The following is a 24,159-nucleotide window of genomic DNA, read 5'->3' on the forward strand; positions in this document are numbered from 1 at the left end:
TGTCTTTAATATCTCATCTGTGTGAGAAGGCAGTGGCATCTTTCATTGTGACTTATTGCCATGCTCTGCTGTAAATCAGCTGTTGGTTTTCACTTTTTGTTAAGACTTGTTAAGTTGTTCGTGTAAACTCCCATTTAATGGTATCAATAAACAGATTCTCAAAAATCAGCATAATAAGAACATTAACTGATCACCCTGTGTTGAGCTGAGTGAATTTACTGATATCATTTTGTGAAAAAAGGATTTAGCAGAATGACAAAACTGGTTGTGTTAAATCAAATTGTGTATTTTGTGTTGAGTAGCAAAGTAATTTCTGTGTGAGCTACTTGACCTCTTTAGATTTATATACATCTTCACATTTTTTTTTTTATGGTCAGGTTTACTTTGATACCTATTATTGTGCATATAACTATGTGTTTGATTTATGCACATCATTCTGTAGCTGAATTATTTAAAATGTTCTGATTTATTTTAGAAGCCAGTTTAGGGAAAATAATCCTTTGCTTTTTCTCATTTGCTTAGTATTCATGTTTTGCGGTCCCTGTGATGTCTAAAAAGGTATTTTCCACATCAGAATACCACAGACTGTTCTTCACACAGCTTGTAGGGTTGTGTTTTTATTCAGTTGTCTTTCATTGTTGCAGTTCAAGCTACCTGCTTTGTCCTGATGCCCCGTCCAATCCTCCGCAGCCCTGGTGGCCAATATGTAGATCTTTGGGCACCTGCTGTGTAAACTTGTGATAAATAGCAGACTTAAAAATCCTACTGCAGATTGACTATTTCCCAAAGCCCTTCCATTTCTTGTGATATTCCCATAGTCTGATTATCTCATGTAACTATCCTGTAATCTCTGACCAGCCTCTGTAGCATGTCTGCAGTTTTTTACTAGTAAAGGCTATTCCTGAATATTGGAAATTTCCATACATTTTGCCCTATGTAGTGCCGATGGTTAATGCATGGCTTCATTCTCTTAGATTGATGTTGGAACACGACCGGAAGTTCAGAGACGAGACCCAGTTTCAACCTCTGAATGGGAAAGCTATATGGATTCTGAAGGAAGATTTCATAATGTGCACCACTTAAAAACTATGATATTTAAAGGGGTGAGTCACTTTAAGAAAAATCTAGATAGCTTTTCAGCCTATTCTTTTGGTTAAGTTTGGAATAATTTTCTTTTACATTTTTAAAGAATGGACTTGGCAAAAAATAAGAAATGGAAAAGCAACATTTTAAGGGCTGGTAGCCTTCAATAGAATATTTTTTTTTTATTCTTGGGATTAGATCTACTTTGCATAGTTTACATAGTAGGTTAGGTTAAAAAAAGACACAAGTCCATCAAGTTCAACCACTGAGGAAATAAACATATCCTAGATAAAAAACCCTATAAAACATAGTTAGTACTTTACCAATGTAATTTAATACTTTACTATTTACTGTTTTTGTTGTATGTATTATGTTCTGTTTTTATGCCTTAAAACTACAGAATGTGTATTGAATTGAATACATTTTACAAAAGGATGGTAACTGATGTAAAAGATTTATTTAAATCTCTTTTGTGAACTCTCCATTCTTTTCTATATTCTTTCACTTGGTGTTTATCATAGAGTAAATCAAGTGCATAGCCAGGGTAGTTATGTGTAACTATATTTTCAATATTCTGCCTGGTTATTTCCAGGATCCATGCTACTTTCATCACTTCTTGTCAACATTTAATTTCTCCTCACTGCATTCATTTTCTTGCTGTGCCTAGTCACTTTTGTAGTTCCACATTTGACAGCTCTTCTTTGAACTCAATAGGCAGGAACCCTTTGTATTTGGTAGCGGTAACATAATCTTAATCACTTGAGTTCACAAATGCATTTCCCAGAAACCCATTTGGTCCGTTTTACAAATATGGAGTGATGTATTTCTGCCGCATCCAAAATGTCAAGTTGTGAAGCGTTCAGATTCTTGACTCGCTGACCTTCTTATATCACCAAAGCTGGTCTTGTAATATCTTTACAACATGAGCATATCCTCCTATGTTCAGAGCAGCCTATGCATCTAAGAAGACGGTAATCTTGTAGAAAAGGCTTTTTATGCTATTTCTTATTAAAAGGATGGCTTTATGGATTTTCTACATCGCTTAGTGCTTTGAGCTTTATAAAGCTCAATCTATAAAGCTACTTTGACTGGTCTCTAATAATCAAAGCTGAGCCGGTAATTTTGTAATACAAGCATCGCAAATATTCACAAACATTTTACTGTAGTTGAGGTGGAGGGGCTAATTGCAGCTGTGTTTTGCTGTAGGGGCTCTGCCATGCTGTGAGAAAGGAAGCTTGGAAGTTTTTATTGAACTATTTTCCATGGAACAGCACAAAAGAGGAACGGTCTCTACTACAAAAAAGCAAAACGTATGTACTAAAATTAAACTGTACAACTTTATAATACATGTAGACTGTAACTAAATGGGCCACCAAAATATATAGTTTGACAGTAAAGCATACTGAGATATTTGCTTTGTGGTTTTTTTCTGCTACAGTGACAAGGTATTGTCTTTAAAGAGGAATTCTTTTTTTGTGGGGGGAATAAAATAGTACTATGAAGCACACACTTAACCTTATATGTGGTCAAGCGATGTCCTGAAAGTCTTCTTACCTCTTCCTCAAGCTGGCATTTACTTCCCTGACAGTGTACAGAACCAGGCTAATCAGGAGATACGCAGTAGATAGCATTTTCACCTCTGAAACCCAATCAGCTATTGTGAATGCTCCCTAGTATGTTAATTAGCAGTCTTTGAGCCCCATTGTTGAACACAGAAAATTGTACTGGGTGATAGTCTTTAGGAGTGGGAACACCATTGTTGTGTATTATCATTGAATAATGATAATAAACTGTGCCCACATACACAGAACATATCAAGATCCTCCCACTTCAAGTCACTTGAATTCAAAATCTAATTGCAATAGTGACTTGTTATGTTCTACCTGTTCTGTGTTGAATAATTTTGTCATTTAAATTTTTTTTGTTATGGATAGTGGTGAGAGGTTAGAATTAGAACCCATACCTATGAGTATTCCCTCACTATAGAAAAATCTGGACTTTTTCTTTTGCTGTGGGTGGTGACAGCAGAATTTTCTTTTTTTTTTTTCTGGTATCACCCCTGTAGAACTTCTGCTGAATCACCACTCCTACATCAGCCAGCTTTCCTTCCATGCAGTAAGAAGTAGGATTTGAGTTAAAAGATGTGCTCAGTTAGAAACCTAAATCGAAACTTAAACTTAAGTTTACTTATCAGTTTTCCTTGAGTTTCTGATTTGAAAAATTCAGCCTTAAAAAGGCTTCCTTTTTTTTATATTGAGAAAAAAATATTTAATAGTCACCATTTTTCTTGTCTTATGCTGGCCACTGTCATACAGAGGTTTATTGAAGGTAAGACCGGCCCAGTGTGTGCAGAACAAGAGAAATGTTGACTAAAACAGTTGTTGGTTGATAAGATGCTTCCAAATTCTGAATTGCTTTTAGCGAAGCTGAACTTATCTAGGCCACAATCATCACTGTCCAGTCTTGAACCCACAGCCATAGGTGTATGAGGTATTACTATTGACTAATACTACACAGGAGATCACTGCAAATAAATTGCTGATTCTTAGCAATTAGAATACATGTTTGGATTTTGTGCTCTTGCATACAGCGTGCTTTAGGTAATTTATACACACGGTACTGAAGCTAGATGACTGAAAAAAGCAAATAGATGGAGGAGGACCATGGACAATACAGACCGGTGTGAAAAAGCTTGGTAATGTGCAAAGTCCTTCAGACAGGAAATGAAGCAGGCTTAGGATACCTGCTGCAACTTTTATTGCTTTTTGCGTGAAGGCAAAGTGTTCAGGGAATAATCCTTTTCGTGACAGGAGAGGACTTCTAGAGAGAGGCTAGAGTTAACCCTTCAAGATGTTTCTGTTTATGCTAAACTGCAATTCTTTTACCTCCTGGTAATGTGGCTTAATGGAATTATTTAAAAATAACCACTTTTTCATATTATTAGGCTGTGTAATACTGATCTAATTTGCCATAATGGCAGAATGCCAATGGACAGGGACAGATTAGGGTCACTTGAAGATGCATGGAGTATATGAAACTTAAGACTTTCTAATATCCTAAACATTATTTGCCAAAACTTTGCAAAATATTATACTCACTGGATACAGGTTCGGGAATGTTTCTATATAGTTCTTTCTAGTTATCGTAAAGACTATAAACTGTTACCATGTGTTGGTTTCCAGATGCAACCCAAAAGTTATATTATCTGGGTTCCTCAGTTTGCTTGTAAGCTCATTGTTTCTTTAGAGCTCCATGGATCACAATATTGTTAAACAGAATCGCACATCTTTTTGCTGATAAAAAATATCACTTATATATATTACCTGTGTGTTAGCTGTTGCCTGGATTGTATGACGTCCAGGTTGACATAATGATTAATTCCCAAAGCAGAATGACTTGCACCTGAAATCGTGGTGACAAAGTAGGAATCTCAGAAGATGATTCCGGCAAGTTGTCGGCATTGGCTATTGGCAAACTGAATATGTTCCTTCTGTCAAAATAAAGTGTATTTCTTGCCATTTATTTATTTTAAGGTTTTAAAATGAATCGTGATGGTTCCACCTCTGCTGTGTATTCTGTACTGCTTCTCTTTGAGTCTGTGATTTGCGTTTAGCATTGACACAAAGCACTCTAACCTAACATAGTCTAGCACAATGCACTGCAAAATGTCATGGGTGAGGTGGAGAGACGGATTGTGTTGCCACTGTTTACCTTGCGCTTCGCTTCCCAGCTTAGATATATATACATACTGCATTTGTTTTTGCAGGACTATTTCTGCTCCGTTTGTTGGCCTCAGGGCTGTAAGCTGCCTTCCCGCGTACTGTGTAGCTCACTTTCCATTACCCACATCTCGTCTGCTTATCACATCTGATTAGGCAGCTTTTACTGACTGAAAAAGGCTCATACTCCTCTCGAAATATTTTAGCTTACTTAACATGACCGTGATTAGGAAGTGTTTGCAGCAAAATTTTCTTTTACAGTCCTGCCGGATTATTTGATATACAGGTTAAAAAAAACTCCTTATGAATGCTTAGGAGTCTTCTATATTTTTAAACAAATAGCTCCTAAAATATGATAAAATATTCATTTGTTTGTTTGTTGGCCATTTTGATATTTGCATTAACAATCATTTGAACGTGTGTACCTAATAAAATGGCCAGTCAATGACAGCCAGGCACTCAGCATTGACAATGACAGCCCAGCAATGGCAGCCTCCTTGTTAATTCTAGGATAGGTATACTTAAGCTCAGTTTTTATCAGTTTTATGTGACTATACTTGTTTTAAAGGCCAATTATGACATAATATAGTATTTAGGATTTTAAAAGATGACTGCACATTTTACTTTGTATGGTTGGGGATTTAACTAATATTTGTGCTCATAATATTTATTGCAAAACAAACTGCATTATAGATGTCTTGTCTCAAATGCAATGCATAATTATCTTACTTGAATCACTAAAGCTCTAAATGTGCCACAGATACAATCTGGCAGTTTTTTTCTCATTCTAACCACTAGGAGGCACTTTGCCATAAACTTTAATTTACTTCCTTTTAATTAAAAGGCTAATGTACGCTCATATCAACTTTATATCACAAGCTAGGTTCCCCTTTCTGCAGATTTTACTTGAAAATACCCATTGTCCTATATTCTGGAGCCAAGTTTAGGCTTATCAGCTCTATTCAGAAAATGAAAGGACTATTCAGGCATTGCCTTCACAACTAAGCATGTATATTCTTCAGCTTGTGGATAGACAGACCTTTTCTACATTTATGGCTCATTACATTAAATAGTTTTATTCAGCTCTGGACAGAGTGATCAGATAGGAGAAGGTAGAAAGTCATTTAAAGTAGAATAAAACCTCCAGTTTCTCCCTTAATTCGATTAACCTTTTTTCCCCGACATTGCGCTGTATAACAAAGGTGGGGAGTAATCTTTTTCTCTTGACATTTTTATTAGTCCTCACTTCTACATGGTAATTAAAGTGCCATTTCACGGCATTGTCTAATGTTTTATTTCAGTTTCTTCAGAGAGAGAACAGCGTAAACTGATAATATAATTTATTTTCCATAAATGTATTAAAACCTAATGTGGGATTCTTTACTTGAGCAAACTTATTTTGGAATTGTTATAGCTATATAGGCTTGGCCGGGGCAATTTTTAATAGCTGTTGTAATTGGTATTTCCCGAACTCTTTTATTTAGAGATGAGTATTTTAGAATGAAACTTCAGTGGAAGTCAGTCAGTGAAGAGCAAGAAAATCGCAATTCAAGACTGAGGGACTACAGGTGTTTAATAGGTATGTTTAGAAGGAAATGTGTTGCTCTGTTTGTGTTGAAGTTACACTAGAATTATCAAATGGTGACCCCCCCCCCCCCCCCCCCCCCCCTCCAAAAAAAAAAAAAATTTAATTTTGTGTGCACATTACATAGGGTCCGTTCACTGTCACTATTCGTAGGCAGGGCATAGCAACAATCACGAAAATATATATATTTTTTCCCACTACTTGAGTTACAAATCTAATGGATCCGTAAACCCAACCTTGTACGAATTATTGTTTCATATGGTGTTGTGTCAGGTTCTCTTTAAATACATCCTGAAGGTTGAACCAGTGCAAAATGCAGTCACTGTGTAATATTTTTGTCCCATCAACACCATTCCGTACACTGCATGTCAATGTGTGGAAAATGCTAATTGACAGGCTACCAGCTTTTTAATCAGCAGTGACCATGAGAAGATCTTGCGGGGGACGTGGATATCGACAATCTGCAGTGGTGCATACACACATAGCCGACATTGGGACAACAACCCTGCCCTGAATTTAGCAATGGTACAGCTGGGTTTCATCCCTTTTATCCTGCCCATCAGCATGAAGTAGGCTTAACTGAGAGGATGTAGGACTTTGCAGGGGGACTAAAAAAAGTACAGGTATATTAAAATGGCAGGGAATTCATGATGACTTTGATAATTCAGTTTAGTAATTGATCTGTAGAGGGCAGTCTGTGTACTGTTCCTCCCAACATTTCAGTCCCGCTGGCTGCATGATGTGGAGCTGACCGGAGCAGATAAAGCTTGGATTGTTTCCCATAGCAGCCAATCAAGTCATAATTATATGCCCTGCATTAAGGATAATAAATAAAACACGGGCCCTGTTACAGCTTTTACTTTCTTGAATTTTCATATTTTACATTGATTTAAACTATACACAGTGATCATGATATGTAAAAATGTCAGCTGTAAGCAAAACCTATTAAACATGTTCTGTATAATGTTGGTGCATTAAGCTTTTGCGGGTTTGTTAAACGTGCAGAAATACCCAGAAAAAAAAGTCTGCATTGTTACATAAAGATATCTTCGGTTAATGTGAAATATAAATCAGCTTAATGTAGCACTGCCCTTTGAATGATCTGAAGTGCCCTGTAATGTATTCCTCCCTGGCATTCATTATGAGGAGCTGTCATTCTAAGCTCTCCGACAGAAGTATGCCAAACATTCTGTGCACACCAGATATGGCTTTGTTGTAAATTAGCCATTTCTCGCTTAAATATTTAATGTCATTTTCTTATCCATCATGCTAGAGAAAGATGTGAACCGTACAGACCGAACAAACAGGTTTTATGAAGGCGACGATAATCCTGGAGTAGTTTTACTTCATGACATTTTGATGACATATTGTATGTACGATTTTGATCTTGGTAAGTGCATATTTCTATTTTTATTAAGGAAATGTCTTCAGTTTTAATTAGTATAACTTTCTTTGAGTTAGAGCGATGAGCTAAGAAAAAAGTGCAACTCCTCTTCCATATCCTTCGATTTTATTTTGAAGAGATGAGAAAAGCATTCATCTGACATGACAGTTGAAGACACACTGCAAAAAAAAAGTTAGGTCTTTCTTGAGGATCTGCAATCATCCCATTATATCAACACATGTTTTATATGGCTATTACGGCTATTTTTATTAGGAAAATATCAAAAACCCAAAGCAATTTTTTTTTTTTCTTTGGGGAAATACCACAGCTTTTGGTAACGTATTCCCCCTCAAACTGAACCACAAACACTGTCCCCTTCCTAATGTTAATGCTTATCTTGGTTCTTGAATCATGGCCCAAAAGGCTAATGGATTAGTGTATGGATTAATTCGGCCTAATGGGGAATGGTAATGAAGAGAAATGCACTGTAGTGTATTCAAATGCAAGTTTGGGATGAATTTTAAAAGAGGTTGCTGTGCCCTTCCCAAAATACTCACTGTTAATGGATGGAAAAGGTTTTTGTATTTTAAAGGTTTAGCAGTTTTAGATTTGAAACCTTGCTTCCAAAATGTATCTTCTAAAGATCATTACAATATTAAAATTAGAAAATCTACAAAGGCTTGTTAATTTGAGTACATCATTTTCCCAGCTAGATTATTCTGCCTTTTTAAAAGGCTTCTAGGCTGGTGTACAGAATATTGCTCCAGATTGCTGTACAACCTCCCTGCTGTCATAAGGCTGCTGTGAGGGTACATTTGGGAATGTGATTGGCCTCTATTTGTACAAATATTATAAAAATGTTTTCAATGTACTGGTAAGTGCCTAGTAAAATATAGATTACTCCTTTGTTGTAGAATGGTCAAGATATAGATTATGGGATCAAAATATTTGTAGTTGCAGGACTGTGTTTCAAAAGCCATTGGGATTTGTAGAGCAGAATAGTTTAGGGAGCTTGGCCAGTGCTGTGTTTTTTGTATTCATGGCAATGAGCTCCGTTAAAAAGGATGTAACTTTATTGTTTGCAGCATTGTATTTTTGATTCGGACTGACTAAAGGATTATGTACTACTTTGCCCATTCCCATTTGCCCATGGGATATTGGCACAGGACAATGTAAAAAGGTACAGGAAGGCCAATTCAGTCAGTAAAACTATTATTAAACCAGTATGTGCTTGGACTGTGTCCAGAGGAAAGTCCAGCAAACACAAGATTAGAGCCCTCCATCTCAAAGTGCCATTTTGGTCCTGCTTAGTACTGGCTACTGCTGAAGCTGCACCATTGCTTTTTAGGCATTGCAAATAAAGAGTTTTGCTTTAGGAGTGTTCTCGCTTAAGGAGTGTTCTCGCTTAGTTGTTCCACTTAATTAGGGCCTAAGTCTAAAACTTTAGAAGATGAAGTAGCGTAAATGCTTTGCATGTTTCCTTTGATCCAATTTGTCATCGGTTAATCCTTTTGATGCTGGAGGGGGCCTATTGGTTAATTATAAAACCCTGCACCAGTGATTTTTGGGCCTTTCAGTAGTGCATGTGTTAAATAGCATGCTGGGATGATTTATCCAGATCACTTGTGCTGTAATGGGAAATTGATTGTTGAGATATTATCAGCCTGACATTCAAATCTTCCTCTTTGAAACAAAGTATTCAGCTGTGACGGTAATGTCTTCTATCCATTTTGCTTCCAGTGTTTGCCTGATCAGTACAAAAAAACAGTGTTCCAGTACAAGAACAAGGCTGTAAATACTGTCTTGTATTTTAAACTTTGCCAAGTGCAAAAACTGAACAGGAATATTTATTTTCTTTGTTACAGTTTACTTATATTACACAGAATAATTTTTAGCGTTCATAATGGTCAATTTATAGGTCTCTCAATTATTTATTGTGCTAGAGATGGATGCAAGCACAACCACGTTGATGTATAGGATTTCAGCCTGATTAGATAAGTCAGACTCTTTAGGTATTGGTAAAGCACATTTGTCACCAAGTGTCAGTTATTAAAAGAACCTGAAAGGGACATGGCTAATACTACCAAAACATGGCCACTTTGCTATGCAAAATCCTCAGGTTGCCTTTATCCTCTAACTTTGCCCTCATCCTCTAACTATGCACAGGAAAATATTTTATGCATATACCCATCCTTGCTCTTGTGGGGATGCTACCATTTTCGTCTGATCTTCCTGCAGTTGGGTCTTTAGCCATCTTCATTGACTGGACTAGGTTGACGTAACTCCCCCACATGTAACCAAATTCATTTCCAGCAGCCCCAGGGGATGCCAGGATATCTGGCACATCTCAGTATTTCTAGACATTACCTGCCTGATTGTGTTTTGTAGGTGTGGAACGGTAGTTCCACTTATAAGCTGAACTCCAGGCAACCAAAGTAAAAAAAAAACTCAAAATATCTTCCAATGGTACCTTTCTAGGGTCGGGATATATTAGGCAAGTTACTAAACAGTCAGTTCAGGTGATGTTGGAAAACGTAAAATGGAAAAAAATAAAGATATGAGCAACTTTGAAAAGGGCTACATGAGTTGTAGCATCCCAGTATTCTGTGGGTATTACCTATCAAAAGTGATCCAAGGTAAGGGCAACTGGTAAACCAGCAACAGGGTCATGGCATCCAAAGGCATATTAAGGCATATTGTGATGGGGGAGAGGCTAACTTGTGTGCTCAAGAGAGACTGTAGAGAGTTTTGGTGAGTCCTTTATCTGGAGAATAGATGGAGGGAAGGATGACTGTGAAGGCGGAGGGTCTACTGCTGATGTCCTGGTACCAGATACCACAGGACCGCTTGTAGAGGAGTTCTGGCAGGTGCTTTTAATGTTTTGGCTGATCAGTGAATATTCGCATATATTGCTTTTTTAGTATTTTTTTTGGAGTTTTACCTTAAGCTTTACTTACAAAAAAAACAAATTGCACATATGCCATAAATCATCCAGGGATGCTCAAGAGTAACTAAATATAAAGTGTCAGCTGAACATTGGAACCCTATTTGCGTTTTCATTGTTTCATTCATTTTTCACAACTGTTCTCTATTTAAGGATATGTTCAAGGCATGAGTGACTTACTTTCCCCTATCCTGTATGTGATGGAAAATGAAGCGGATGCTTTCTGGTGCTTTGTGTCATATATGGATCAAATGGTAAATGGACAGACTTATACTTCTAGAAGAAACTTTAGTGAAGGAAGAATTTTAGAACTGTGCTGATTTAAATGAATGGTAACTAAAGTAATAATTTAAAGAAGAACTCTGCTAAGAACTAATTGTATCTGGAATGGCCACATGTTGCATCATGTTGGAAGCATTATACTTTGTGTAGTAATAATCACTTAGTCTGGAAGGTACACATTAGTGCTTTCTATGAAATATAAGCCTATGTTCTTGGTGTAATGCAGAAACTGTTTTATTTAGTGTGTTAGGTCCCAGACTGCAGGGTAGCTGTTTTCCTACAGCAGGAATTTCATTTTAAGTAAACTTGTTCCCAAACCTGGGTATTGCAAACAATAAATACATATATAAAGGTTTTCATTCAGTGAACCACGTCAGAGCAAAAGATAACCTGGGCCTCCCTACTTATATTTTTATTTTCTGGTACCCTAACAAATAAACCATTAGAGAGGTTTAGGCGTTAGAAGCTTATAGTTGGTAAAATTTAGATCCTCTGCATTGTTTGATTTTCCAAACAATGATTTGGGTTTTTTTTAATACAAGTTTTACAATACACAATAGTACATGTAAGACACTATTTCAATTAGCTGATATTTCAGCCATCTTGATACCAAAAACGTGTCAAAAAAGCTACTGCTAGGCCAGATCACAAACTTTTGAGTATATTTTACAAGTTCTAAAATTAGTGAAATCTTCATTTTTTAATTTTTTTTTTTTTTTGATTATACAGCATGAAAACTTTGAGGAACAAATGCAAGGCATGAAGATGCAGCTGGTTCAGCTTAGCACTTTGCTGCGTTTACTGGACAGTGGGTTTTGCAGTTATCTTGGTGTGTACAATATCACAGTAATGTTAGGCTGCATACTAAGGGGGAGCTCAGCACTATAATATTAACATATGATTTTTGTGTATTCCTTTATAGAATCTAAGGACTCTGGTTATTTATATTTTTGCTTTCGATGGCTACTGATTAGGTTTAAAAGGGAATTTAGCTTTCATGACATTCATCAAATGTGGGAGGTAAGTTTCATTCTTAAGTTCGTTATCATATGAAAATAATTTAGATACTTTTTCTCCTGTTTACTTTGCAGTCTCCTTTTTTTTTTTTTTCTAAATTGGGTAGGGTATAAAAGTTTTTAGAACCTTTTTTTTTTTTTTGTGTCCATTGGTCCACTTCTCTCTCTGGCCTAGAGATCTGTTACTAGGACAGTGACTTCCAAAATCATACAGATTCATGCATTGCAAAGAAACAATTTCTTGTTGCGATACAATCTGTTGACCAATGTCAAAGGTGGTATTTTTCCTTAAATCAGAGTGATGGAGGACATAAACTAACCTGAAGACCCCAGTGGAAATACAGACTTCAAGAAAATATGCAATGTTGTAGTTGGTCAGAATAGGTGTTTTTTTTTTTTTTTGCTTTTTTTTCCCTTTTCTGGGTTTTAAAATGCTAAATTTTCTAGTGCAGCAGAGGGTCCTTTACAACGTGTAATAATGGGTCCTTTTGAAAATTGTAAACACACTTTAAATTAAAAAAAAAATAGTTTGAACAAAGCTTTCAATTTAATATAAGTATTGGAAATAAATTAGGAGTCCTGTTAGCCATGGTGGAGAGAATCTTTACTATCTATCTTTTCTAAAATGAAAAGGTTTTTAGGACCTGTTTAGCCCCTTCAGGCTTTTATTTATGCAACTCGAAAAAAAGGGATCTGACCACTTGCTAGTGCCCACAGTATTTGGCTGCAGTTTCGTTTATTCAGTCCTATTAAGCTTTAGGAACATTGAGCATTGAACATACCACAACATATATAGCCACACAGTTAACTGATCAATATGGTGGCCTGAAACGTGTCAAGGCAGGTGCCGACTGTCAAAGGATGTATCGGTGGAAATGAACGAAACCACCCGATTCTAATGTGAATTATCGAAATCCATGTTTGGCGAGGCCAAACCTTTTTATAAAATTTTCTGTCATAAGAAAGTCATTTGCAGTGTACATTACTTATTCTTCATATGTCTGAATTATTACACACTATGCATACAGACATGATGTTGAAAGCAGTAACACACAATTACACATCAGTACAATTTCACGATTGCAGTAACACACAATCACATTAGGGTTCACTTTTGCATGTTAACCCGATAAAAAATAAAAAAAAAACATGTTAGTTTCCCTTCTCAGCCTCCTATAGCTTTAACATTCACTAATGGAATTCATGATAACAAAATAGCTGCATCATACAAACCTAATTCCAAGGTTCTATCAATTTTAATCAAAAAGAATCAATTTAGGATTAATTAGGGATGCTTGGTTCGAATGTTAAAGCTTGTTCAGTGTTAGACTGGTAGATTAGTAACGGAGCCCTAACTGACTCTTTTGTTGCCCCTTACAATTTAAATAATGCTGTGCAGGAGATTACAGACTTTTAGGCCTGATTTAGGTACATAAACTAGTTGTTTGTAGAACTATATTTAATGATTTTATAATGCATAACTGCATTAAGTGTTGGTTCATCGTATAATGCCCAGTGTTCACTTTTAGCAGTGGAAAACAAAAAATAAATCAACTGATTTTACCAGTTGGAGGCATTTTATCTTGAAGAATATTTTGTTATGGTCATTAACAGGCAGTGTGTCTCTGTTCTAGACCGAGAATGAGCTAAGCACACAGGAACACTGAATGCAGTTGGATAATCTCCAGTACTTTTTTTATTTACAATAGGCTCTTGCTGCTGCTTCAGATTCCCATATTCCCTCTGTTTGAGCAAATGCCTATTAGAGCTGGCATGGCTGAAAATGTAAGCATGGTTTATGATAGAGAGGGCAAGCTAAGGGAATATCGTTAGACATCGGTATAAAAAACCTTGGAGAAAATGTGAACGTCCCTCTAAATGATTAGTAGATTTCTTTGGTATTTATCTTGGTAGGATACAGCCTGTCAAACTTTCCATTGAAAACAATACAAAAGGCTGTCAATGTTTAGGTTGCTGCTAAGTTATTAAGGGCTGTTGTACAACATTGGCAGGGATCTACCCATAAGTGTCTGCTTACTAAAACCATAAATTTACTGCACTTTTTATGCTAGTCTCAGTCTTCAGTCTTTTAAGTAGCAAGGGTAATCAAATCTTCTTTTAGTTGTAAATAAACAAAGGAAATTACTAGTTTCAGAACTTGCAAGCCAATAATGCAGATAGTTGTGATAAGTCTAATTTTGTGCAAGTTTTTTTATTTATTTCTTTTTTTAAGTCTGTTACTTCTAACCAAACCAGAATCGGAGTGACAGCCATAGACCAAGTTTACCTTTAAATAAAGTTATCTGCTTCCATATTTCTAACCCACAGGCTGTCTTTTTTAACTTTGCTTCCCTTTTTGTTGGCTGAATGCTTAGAGAAAGGGATCTGCACACTTTGTAACTTTGCTTTAGACTCATGTTTTCATTAAGCTGCATCTAAAACAATTAACTCAGCAGATCTGTTTTTTCTTTTGTGCAGGAATTGCCTCCAGCAGTTTGTGAAGTTCTTGGACTAGACTACAACGCTGCATCACTGTCATATGACACAACCGAGGATTGCACTGTCAAGAAGCATTACCAAACCTCACCGTCTCAGAATAGCACTGTGCCTGTACACCCCGCTAATGGGACAAGAAGTAATTCAAACCTGAAAGCTCTGCCAAACAGTGTTCACACACCAAGTTCTGCCTGTTAAAGCAACTCCTATAAAGACGCGTGTCTACAAAAAACTTGACAAAGACACTTGATTTATTATGTGCTGTTAATTTTGGAGACTTTGGGAAAACTCATTTTGTCTACAGTCGTGTCTTTGCATTAAAACTTTTAAAACAAAGGATCAAACTTAATTATTTTTGTAGGTAAAGCTGAACCAAAATAGACTATCCACCAGTATCATTCCATTACCTTTCACTAGTGAGACACAGATGACCTGGTGAACTGGAAAACACTTTATCTGTTCAGTTATTCAACAAAATGTTAAAATATTTTTATTTTGATATAGGGAGCGCATTTCATTTTAGCACTTGCAAAAAATTAATGCAGGTTTTTCAGGACATTTCACGGAAATTTCTTTATTGCATCTACTTAGATTTATTTTCTACCATAAAGTGGCTTGTTTAGTAATTACTAATATACACCTTGGCTCAAACATGCAGACCTGACTGTTGATGGTGGTATACAATAAATATTATAGGTAAACCAGGATTGTTTAGGCATTTAGTTTTTTAAATTAGTAAAACATTCTAGAGAGGGTAGCTTAATGTGAACCTAGTATAGGAGCTGTGATAACATTCACCTGCGGCATCCCATGGTGTAATGTGGACGTCTTTCTGTTGGCCCTTAAAGTGTCCACTTTTTGAAAGCAGGGGAGAAAATTTATGTCATAGTCCACCTTGGAGCCTAAGTTGAGGATTGCATGTAGACTGCACCCAAATGACAGGGGAACCCCATGCATAATCTCTCTGCTAACTTACATAAGTGCATTTTGATGAATGCTTTTAGATGTATTAATTTTATATGAAGCCTCATGACAAATTTATTTTAGTAGCCTAATAATTTGCACACCAAAGGGGTTTGTTATTCATAAACGAATTGACAAATTTAAAAGATCACTTTTATGCCAGCTTCCTGCCCTGTTTGTGTTTTTTCAGTTAGCAGGTGCTCTTTGTGGTTAACGTTGAGGTCAGATGACCTGGTGCTTTTATACTTGAGGCCTATTGAATTTTTAATAAAAGGGTATTGATTAGACAACATTTTCTAGTAAATAATGAATCTTGTCTGCAGGTTCTGTGGACACAACAGGAGGCCATTGTGACACTTTAGGGCTAAAACATGGAGGTGGCTCTCAAGCATACTGAGAACCTCAAATCTAGCTAATAAACCACATTAATCCATTGCTGCTGTGCTCCATATAAGAAACTGGAAGTGTTAAATCTAATCCAGTAATCATACATGAAGGGCCATGCTATTCATTTTATAACAATATGACCTTGTAATTAAAATGACTAAGATTTCTGTGTGTACATTAATTTCTTTTAAAATGAGCAGAACATAGTTCAAAAACCTTTTTGATTGCTGATTAATATACTCCCTTCAGATTTATTTGCAGTGCATTTTCTACTATGCTATTTTTGTGAAGCTTTTCCAAAATTCATTATTACTGATAATGTCGGTCTGTATAAGGACTATTCATTTCATATTCAGTCATTCGCTACGTATAACTTATTTTATATAATTTCTGGTGAAGGTATTTTTTTTCTATTTGCTGACCAGATATGCACAGCCTTTCTGCAAATGCATTTTGTTAAGGTCAGCATACAAATGCATGGTTGTTAGTTGTGATGTGCACATAACTAAATCAAATGTAATAACTGTATAGTGATATCTGTAAATATGAAATAAATCTCAAGTGTAATTATATCAACTGAACCTTTTACATGCAGTTTGGTACTTTGCAATAAACTGTTCTTTTACATGCCCATAGCATTTATTTGTACCCAGCCATATGTTTTTTTTTTTTTTTTTTTAATCAGAAACTTGGTTGAATGGATATATAAATAAAGAAATGGGAGGTAATGTGAAAAGTAGATGTTGGTTAGGAAAGCCTGTAGGCACACAAGTTATGAAACAAGAGCTCAAAATTGATGAATGCATGGGACAGATCTTCAGTCAATTTACATAATGTTCTAAAAGTTGGCATTCTTACACTTATGATCTGATTGTGCATTTGTGTTAAGCTAAAGAAAATGATCGCTCTAGTATATTTAGGCAGTAGAAATGCATTTACATTGCTGTCTACGATTCAGTTTTATTCCATCATTAAATGTAGTTTTAAGTAATGCACGTAAATAAAATGAGTTCAACCTGGAATTGCAAAGCAAATTACTTTGAAGAAATCCATTCCAGGTTGGCTGGATCACCCAGCTTCACTGATGAAAGTGTATCCTCCCCAGCTTTGGAGAGCTTTATTAAATCAGGCCCAAAGAGAGCAGTGACTGACCTTTAATGCAGGAAACTCCTGCATGGAGGTAAAGTTAATGTTTTTTGATGCTTGAGTACAGCAGATATCTAAAACAAATACACAAAAAAATCACACCGATATTCAACTAAAGATTACAAATGGCTCCTGCATTTAGAATTTTTTTTATTGTTATTGTGAGTGGATCACATTTTATTTTTGTGTTGTGAAAGGTGTAAATAAAAATGTACGTATTCTGTATAAATAGTTGCATTGTTGGCATTTCTAACCTGTAACTTGACATGCTGCAGGTTTTGTATTTGCTAGAACCCAACAGCAAGGCTTTAAAACATAACCCTAGCCAAGAATAAACTAGATTTTGCTCTGCAGTGCTATTTATTCTGCTGTTAGATTCAGTGTGAAGCTGCACAAGGTGCCAGTCAGTTTAGTGAATATTCATAGGAGGAGAAGGCAAGATGAGCGCATTACTATGCTTCCTCCTTTTTTTTTCTCTATGGCCATAAGTTGGGTGGTTCAATGACAAATTGCAGCCACAGGAAGTTTCTTGTAAAATAACTGCAAAATAAATAGTACTGCAGAGCAAAATTCATTTATTAACTTAACTTCTCTGCAGGAGTTTCCTACAATAAAGGCTTGTCACTGCTCCTATTGTACCTGATTTATTAAAGCTCTCCAAGGCTGGAGCAGATACATATTTATCAGTGAAGCTGGGTGATCCAGCCAGCCTGGAATGGCTCTGGTCCAGGGTTCAAAACATTTGCTAGCAAAAAGTAAATGTTTGAAGAAATCCATTCTAGGTTTGCTGGATCACCCAGATTCACTGATAAGTTTATCCGCTCCGGCCTTGGAGAGCTTTAATAAATCAGACCCATTGTGCAGGGTGACTAATCTTGTATCCATTCTCCCTATAGTTTCTGTAAGCAGCAGTGGGGGAACCTACAATGCCAGATGGTTTGCAAGGTCACTCAAGCATTTGCCCAGAGTCTGGTGGCACCCTCCTAAAAGTGATTGTGTGTATTTTTTAGAAGCCCTATAACGTCTACTTTCCTCCTGCACCTAACCCAGCATTCCCCTGATCTTTAGGTTTTAACTGGTTTGGGCCCATGAAACGGGGAACTAGAAATGCCTTGGCAGGGAAAAACACAATCTCAGCACTTTATGGTAAACAATTTTTTTTCAGTGAAAACCACAGTACTTTATCAGTGAAAAATTACCTACTTAGTGAAAATCTCAAAAAGTAACGTTCTGCCAAGTTACAGTGAACATGGTATTTGTACCTAAGCATTATCCTGATTGACTTACCTGCACCTTGATGGCTTCCTTTGCATGGAGACACAGTTGAAAGCAAGATGTTATAAGTCCATTATGTGAAATGATAAGCTGGAAGGAGCCCACAGATAATACTGGTGACTACTCTCTGGATGCCATTTTTCATATTTTCCTAAATCAGTTGCTCTTTAACATAGACCGCCAACACCTATTGTATGTTTTTGATAGAATAGATCCATAGATTGTATTGCTCAGTAATAGACACATAGTGAATAAAATTCTCCCAAAAGTAATAGAAAGTATCAACTTTTAAAGTTGCCACTAAATCGGATGCCCCTTTTGGAAGAGTTTCCTATCTACTTCTGCTTAAGTGATAATTGTAAAATTTAGAATTTACTGAACAAGTGGAAAAGATTATGGGGGGAAAAAAAACGTGATCTCTCACAAAGTTCAGCAAATGTGTATACCACATTTAAAGTGTAGAGTTTCTTTTAGGTATGATTACTCAAAAAAATCATGTACAATTGGCTTTTTCATATAAATATGTACCAAAATACAGTTGAATAAAAACATCACAATGAATCCAGTGACTGACAAACATGTCATTTAGAATGCATTGTTTTCCTTTATCATTATCAGTATTGATGTCATTCTTCCATTTCAGAAAGCACAGATCTAGCCTGCTCAAATGCGAAGTAGTGAAAGCAGCAAGCCAGGTAAACTTAATGAAGGGCCGCTCAGTCCTCCCTGTGTGTCAATGTTATCATCCATCTTTTAATATCTTGGGATATTTAGTCACCAGGAATAGATAAGACCCCCTGGCTCTTTGACATGTCTCATATCCGGGCTTTCAGGATATTAGTGTAGAGTATGATGCTAGGCTTTAGAACACTAAGGCCAGGGTCTATACTCAGGTCACTGGTTTATTCACTGAATTATCATGGATGTGTAATGCCTGTGCTGTCAGCCATGTGCGTATAAACACTGATCGTCTTAGCTCACTGGATAAAGCTGTATAGAAATGAGTTCTTGTCCCTGATGTCAATGGACATTTTTCTGAGCTCTTCATGCATACAATATATATATAACTGTACTTTGATGGATTCCTGTCCGTATTGTATGATGAGTTTTACATTGCTATATGTGAATACTTGTAACATTTAACACATGTATCCCAGGCAGGATTTTTTATGTGTGACATTTATGTTCTCTAATATTAACTGATGGCTTTTACATCATGTGTCTTTACTACATATTTAGTTGTGTTTTTAAAGCTTGTACTACATGCTTTCTTTATGTAACTATTGTGTATACATCAGGTAGTATTTTACAAACTCTATTTTATTTTGTAAACTATAAAACTCTAGTAAAAAAGGTTTGAGAAATAATTCAGATATAAAAAATATATAATATAATATGATAGCAAAAAATAATGCATTGCAACATTGCTGTAAATTGTTCTAGGCATTTTTCATTTTGTTTTAAAATACATTGATTTTTGTGATTGAAGATTGCAGCCTGTTACATCAATTTATCTGATATACCAAAATTGCCAAATGAGTTTGTGCCATTTTCAGTTTCTGCTCCCATTCAGCAGACGCCACAAGCTTTTTCAAATACTGCCATCCTCCCTGGTGCCAATCAGGCAGTGTTGTGTTACCACACACATCCTCCCTATAAGATCACTTTATAAGTGTGAATCTGTGCTGGGTCATATCAGTAAGTGCCACTATTGGTCACATCAGAACTGCCATTACACTTTAATGTGTTATAATGTCATCATTTATCACAGTGACAGACAAGGCATTTGTTGATTGCCATTGCCTACTACTAGCTGTGTTCTCACTTCACTTATTTATGATGGTAAGGGTGGATATTGCTCCCTACAGGACATTGCAGTGACTAATCCACACTACTGGTCATTTTTGTTTTATTCAGCCAAAGTTTGAAGTTTAGGTGATATCAAATGTTTCAATCAACTTTTTTTTTTAATGTGAGGGAACCCTTGAAATAACATTCAGGTCTTGGGAGCCCTTGCTTTATTTAATATAGCCACAACTCACAGTACATTAGCATGGTGGTCTGTGAGAAAAATCTCACCCTTACAAATAGCCAAAAAGATCATTGGTGTCAGTTGAACTGACCTGAGAGCCATAAATTGCTTATTGCTCAATGAACCCCTAGCAGCCTTTGAAACAACCCTGGTTTAGAAACACTGGTACGAAGCAAGAGAGAAAGGAATCTAAAGGGTCCTGAAAACTTGCTTCTTATAGAACTTTAGTTAGCCAGGAAGGGTCTGAATTTAACCTCAAGCATTTGGCATTATCAATGGCTAACACATATTTTACTATGTGTCATTCATAAAATGCAGAATGTAGTGTGAAGCCTATGGTGTACTTCTGTATGTTTTCTGCATAACTCTGCTGAGAACACTAATAGGAGATTCTTGTCCTAATATATGACTGATTTTTCTATTCTCCTTATTTTGTCTCATTCATTAAAATAAACAGGACTATACTTAATTCAGATAAAACTTAGAAGCAACTGAAGTGGAAAGCACATTTATGATTAGGATGATGCACGGAAGCATACTAAGCCATTTGTTTGCTTGTTCAGAGAGTGGGAAATGTATGGCAAAGTTGTCTTGGGAAAAAAACGTACAAATATTTTTAAACAGTTGGGTATAGAAGAAGATATGATTCTGTATACTCCCATTTTCAATGTATACGTCTGTCAATGCTTTTGATTTCTCATTTCCTAAAAGGTTAGTAAATTAGACCTTACTCGCAATGCTAGTACCTGAGCAACCTATTGACAGCCTAATAACTTAAAGTGGAGACAAATTTTTCAAATATAGTGAATTTTCCAAAGAGGGTACACTGATCTGATAGCAGCTCTATCCATGAATCTCCAGAGTTCCATCCATGTCGTGTCTTTTTGCCTTTAAGGACTATAATCTTCTACAGATGGTGGAAGTAGAAATTTCAGGAAATAGAATTTCTGCTGATGGTAGGTATCAGTACCTACTTGTCATATGATTTTCCCTGTTTTAGTAAGTCACGGGTAACAGGATGTTGCCTGAACAAGGAGATTATTACGTTCTCTTCTGTCCAGGCTTCAGTGCATTTCTCCAGCTTCTGATCCCAGCTACATTCTGACTATCCTTGACTTTGTCTCGCCTCACAAATTAGGATTGCATTTTCCTTTTCTGGTTTGTATTTTGGCTTTATCCTGACCATCCCTTTTTGCCACCTGTTCTGACCCCAAGCAGGCTAGTGATACAGTGGGCCCCTCCCATCAGTGAGTACCCAGATGGTGGCCCTCTTTCTCAGGGCCACCATCTGGGGGGGGGGGGCAAAGGAGCCACGATCAAAAGAGCTTGGCTTTTGCAATGCTGCAACTTTTAGACATGAGAAGAGGGGCACCAGGAAGTTTGATAATTTCTGATGGCAGTCCTATCTATTTGCAAATATAGCTGGATACATACATATATTTTTTGTTTTTTTTTCTGCAGAAAAAATTTGATCACAATATGGATTGTCAGTTTTTTTCGAAACAGGCCAAAAAAAAGACATTTGTAGAAATACAGTAATTTACCAAATTAAAATACACTTTTCCACTACAATAATTCCATATGAAAACAACTTTCTAGATGTACATTCAGATGTCTGTATAGAAGTCTCTGTTTAGAAAATGTGCACTTCTCCGCAGATAATTATGCTGCAAACTGGATGGTTTGGGCAAATTGTCCAGATCTTCAGCTGAATAGATTTTCCATGTTCATTCATCTCTTTTGCGTTTTATAAAAGTGCGCAGTGTGTATTTACTTGTAATTCTTCTTTTGTTTAAGTTCCAACTTCCTTTGAAGCCAGCTGAAAAAGTAAAAAGACAGAAGGTGTCCATCTGACATGCAAGGGAGAGAAAAAAGCCAACAGTGTCTGATGGGACTAGATTGAAGAACGCATTAAAGTGAAAGTAACAAGTAATAAAATAACTAATAGGATAAACACTCATTAGTAATAGCAAGGTAAAACAATAATTTAACAGGCTTAGCATTGCTCCAGTACTTTATATACTTTGTATATATATCTTGAGTACTGAAGCAGAGCTAGCCTGTTTATTATTTTATTTATATATTTATAAATTATTTATCATTTTATCTATAAATTTATAGATAGGTGTTCACTTACAAAATATTGTTGAAACAAGCCTTAAGTGTTAACTCTAAGGCTACGTACATACGTCAAATGATTCTCATCCCATAGCCAACTCAGGTCTGATATCAGACGAGAATCTGGAGCTCATCGTTCATGGATCCCACCTGGCGGATCTATGAACAAAAAATGATAGCAAATAGAGTAAAGGGCAGAGAGCGTAGCAGGGTGCCACTCCATCGCTCTCCCCTTCCCCTCTCCATAGAGCAGAACGGTGCTCTATGTACAGCGCTCGTTCATGCATCGTACAGTCTTTTGTTGTTAGGAAAGGATTATGAAAGATCATTTCCAATGACAAATATTGCATGTGTGTATGCAACCTAAATCCCAGGCTGGATAAAAATGAACGCAGACTTTTGGTAGATGATGAGCTCCAGATTCTTGTCTGATATCAGCCCTGAGTTGATTATCGGATCAGAATCATTTGACGTATGTACGTAGCCTTAGAGTTAACACTTAAGGCTTTGCTGAAGCTTCTCCCACTGACATTTGTTCCTTCTTCAGCCTTTCAAAATCAAGTGGTGATGTAGACTTTTGGATTTACATCATCACTTGATTTTGAAAGGCTGAGGAAGGAACAAATGTCAGTGGGAGAAGCTTCAGCAAAGTTTAAAAATAAAGGAAATGTCAGATTATATAATGACCAATTTAGAGTCCTTAATTAAGTGCAATTGAAAGCCTGTGACATGATTTGGTATTTGCTCTCCCCCCCCCCACACACACACATATTCACAAAATGAAATAGTTTTGTATACAATACAAAAATACAATTCCTATTTGTGACAGTTTGATCAGCAGCCAAAGAGTACTTTGCTTGTGTTGTGTTAAAAAGATTCTCATTTATTTTACATCAAGTAACCCTATTTTTTAAAGTAAAAATTTCTTGAGGTTCCATAATACCATCTTTTACAATACTAGTTCCCAGCTATTGGTCTCTGGCTTAAAGTCATAGAGCTAGCAGAAGTATATGTATCAATGAAAGTATTTAATCAGAGGATCAGCATGACAGGCAGCTAACATTTGCAGAATGAGAAGTCAGCAATGGCACCTCTATTGTACTGTAAGAATGATCATAAAACATCCTGTTCAATAATAACAGTTGCATGTGTGTTAAATAAGATATTAATATAATAAATATATGTTTAATAAATACAATTTAATTATGATTAATAACATAATGAATATAATGCATATATGGGTCTTCCTGCAGAAACCCAGAGACTGGAAAACTTTTCTTCACAACCAGATTGTAAATAGAAATTTATGTTATAGACAGGTATGAAAGTTTGCATAGTACACAATGTATACAAATATCAGAGAGGATCAACCTATAGCTCATGACAGATCATTGTAACAATGTCCACAATAAACATCAATCATAATTCACAGCCTATAGGACTAGGAATACATTTTTATTTCTTAGATGTGTTACTTCTTTTAAAATTACCTTCTGTACCTGGGGATGTAGCTACAGAATGACAGAGTAACTGTCAGCTTTATACCTTCATAAGGGTTTATATTCATTAAAAGGATGGCTGTACAAAAAAAAAAAAAAAAAAAAAAAAAGCTTATGCATGACAGACAAAGATAGCTGTAATCTCCTGCGTTGATCAATCATCTGATTTGCTGAGGGTCCCATATAAATATAAAGAGCAGCATTGGGAGAGCTGCAAGTCTGTACAACGC

General features: G+C 36.2%; 1 protein-coding gene across 1 annotated transcript in view; it reads left to right on the plus strand.

The window, feature by feature from the left end:
• The window catches only part of TBC1D15 (TBC1 domain family member 15), a 36,410-nt gene extending 21,565 nt beyond the window's left edge, over positions 1-14,845 (plus strand). The window contains exons 8-15 of the mRNA XM_072399025.1: positions 975-1,103; positions 2,290-2,393; positions 6,287-6,381; positions 7,661-7,777; positions 10,869-10,969; positions 11,727-11,826; positions 11,920-12,034; positions 14,470-14,845. Of these exons, the coding sequence (XP_072255126.1) occupies positions 975-1,103; positions 2,290-2,393; positions 6,287-6,381; positions 7,661-7,777; positions 10,869-10,969; positions 11,727-11,826; positions 11,920-12,034; positions 14,470-14,707 (999 nt within the window). The 3' untranslated portion in view covers positions 14,708-14,845. The remainder of the gene's footprint in view (positions 1-974; positions 1,104-2,289; positions 2,394-6,286; positions 6,382-7,660; positions 7,778-10,868; positions 10,970-11,726; positions 11,827-11,919; positions 12,035-14,469) is intronic.
• The last annotated feature ends 9,314 nt before the right edge of the window (positions 14,846-24,159 follow it).

Source organism: Pyxicephalus adspersus, chromosome 2 (genome assembly GCF_032062135.1).
Source record: "Pyxicephalus adspersus chromosome 2, UCB_Pads_2.0, whole genome shotgun sequence".
Classification (NCBI taxonomy): domain Eukaryota; kingdom Metazoa; phylum Chordata; class Amphibia; order Anura; family Pyxicephalidae; genus Pyxicephalus; species Pyxicephalus adspersus.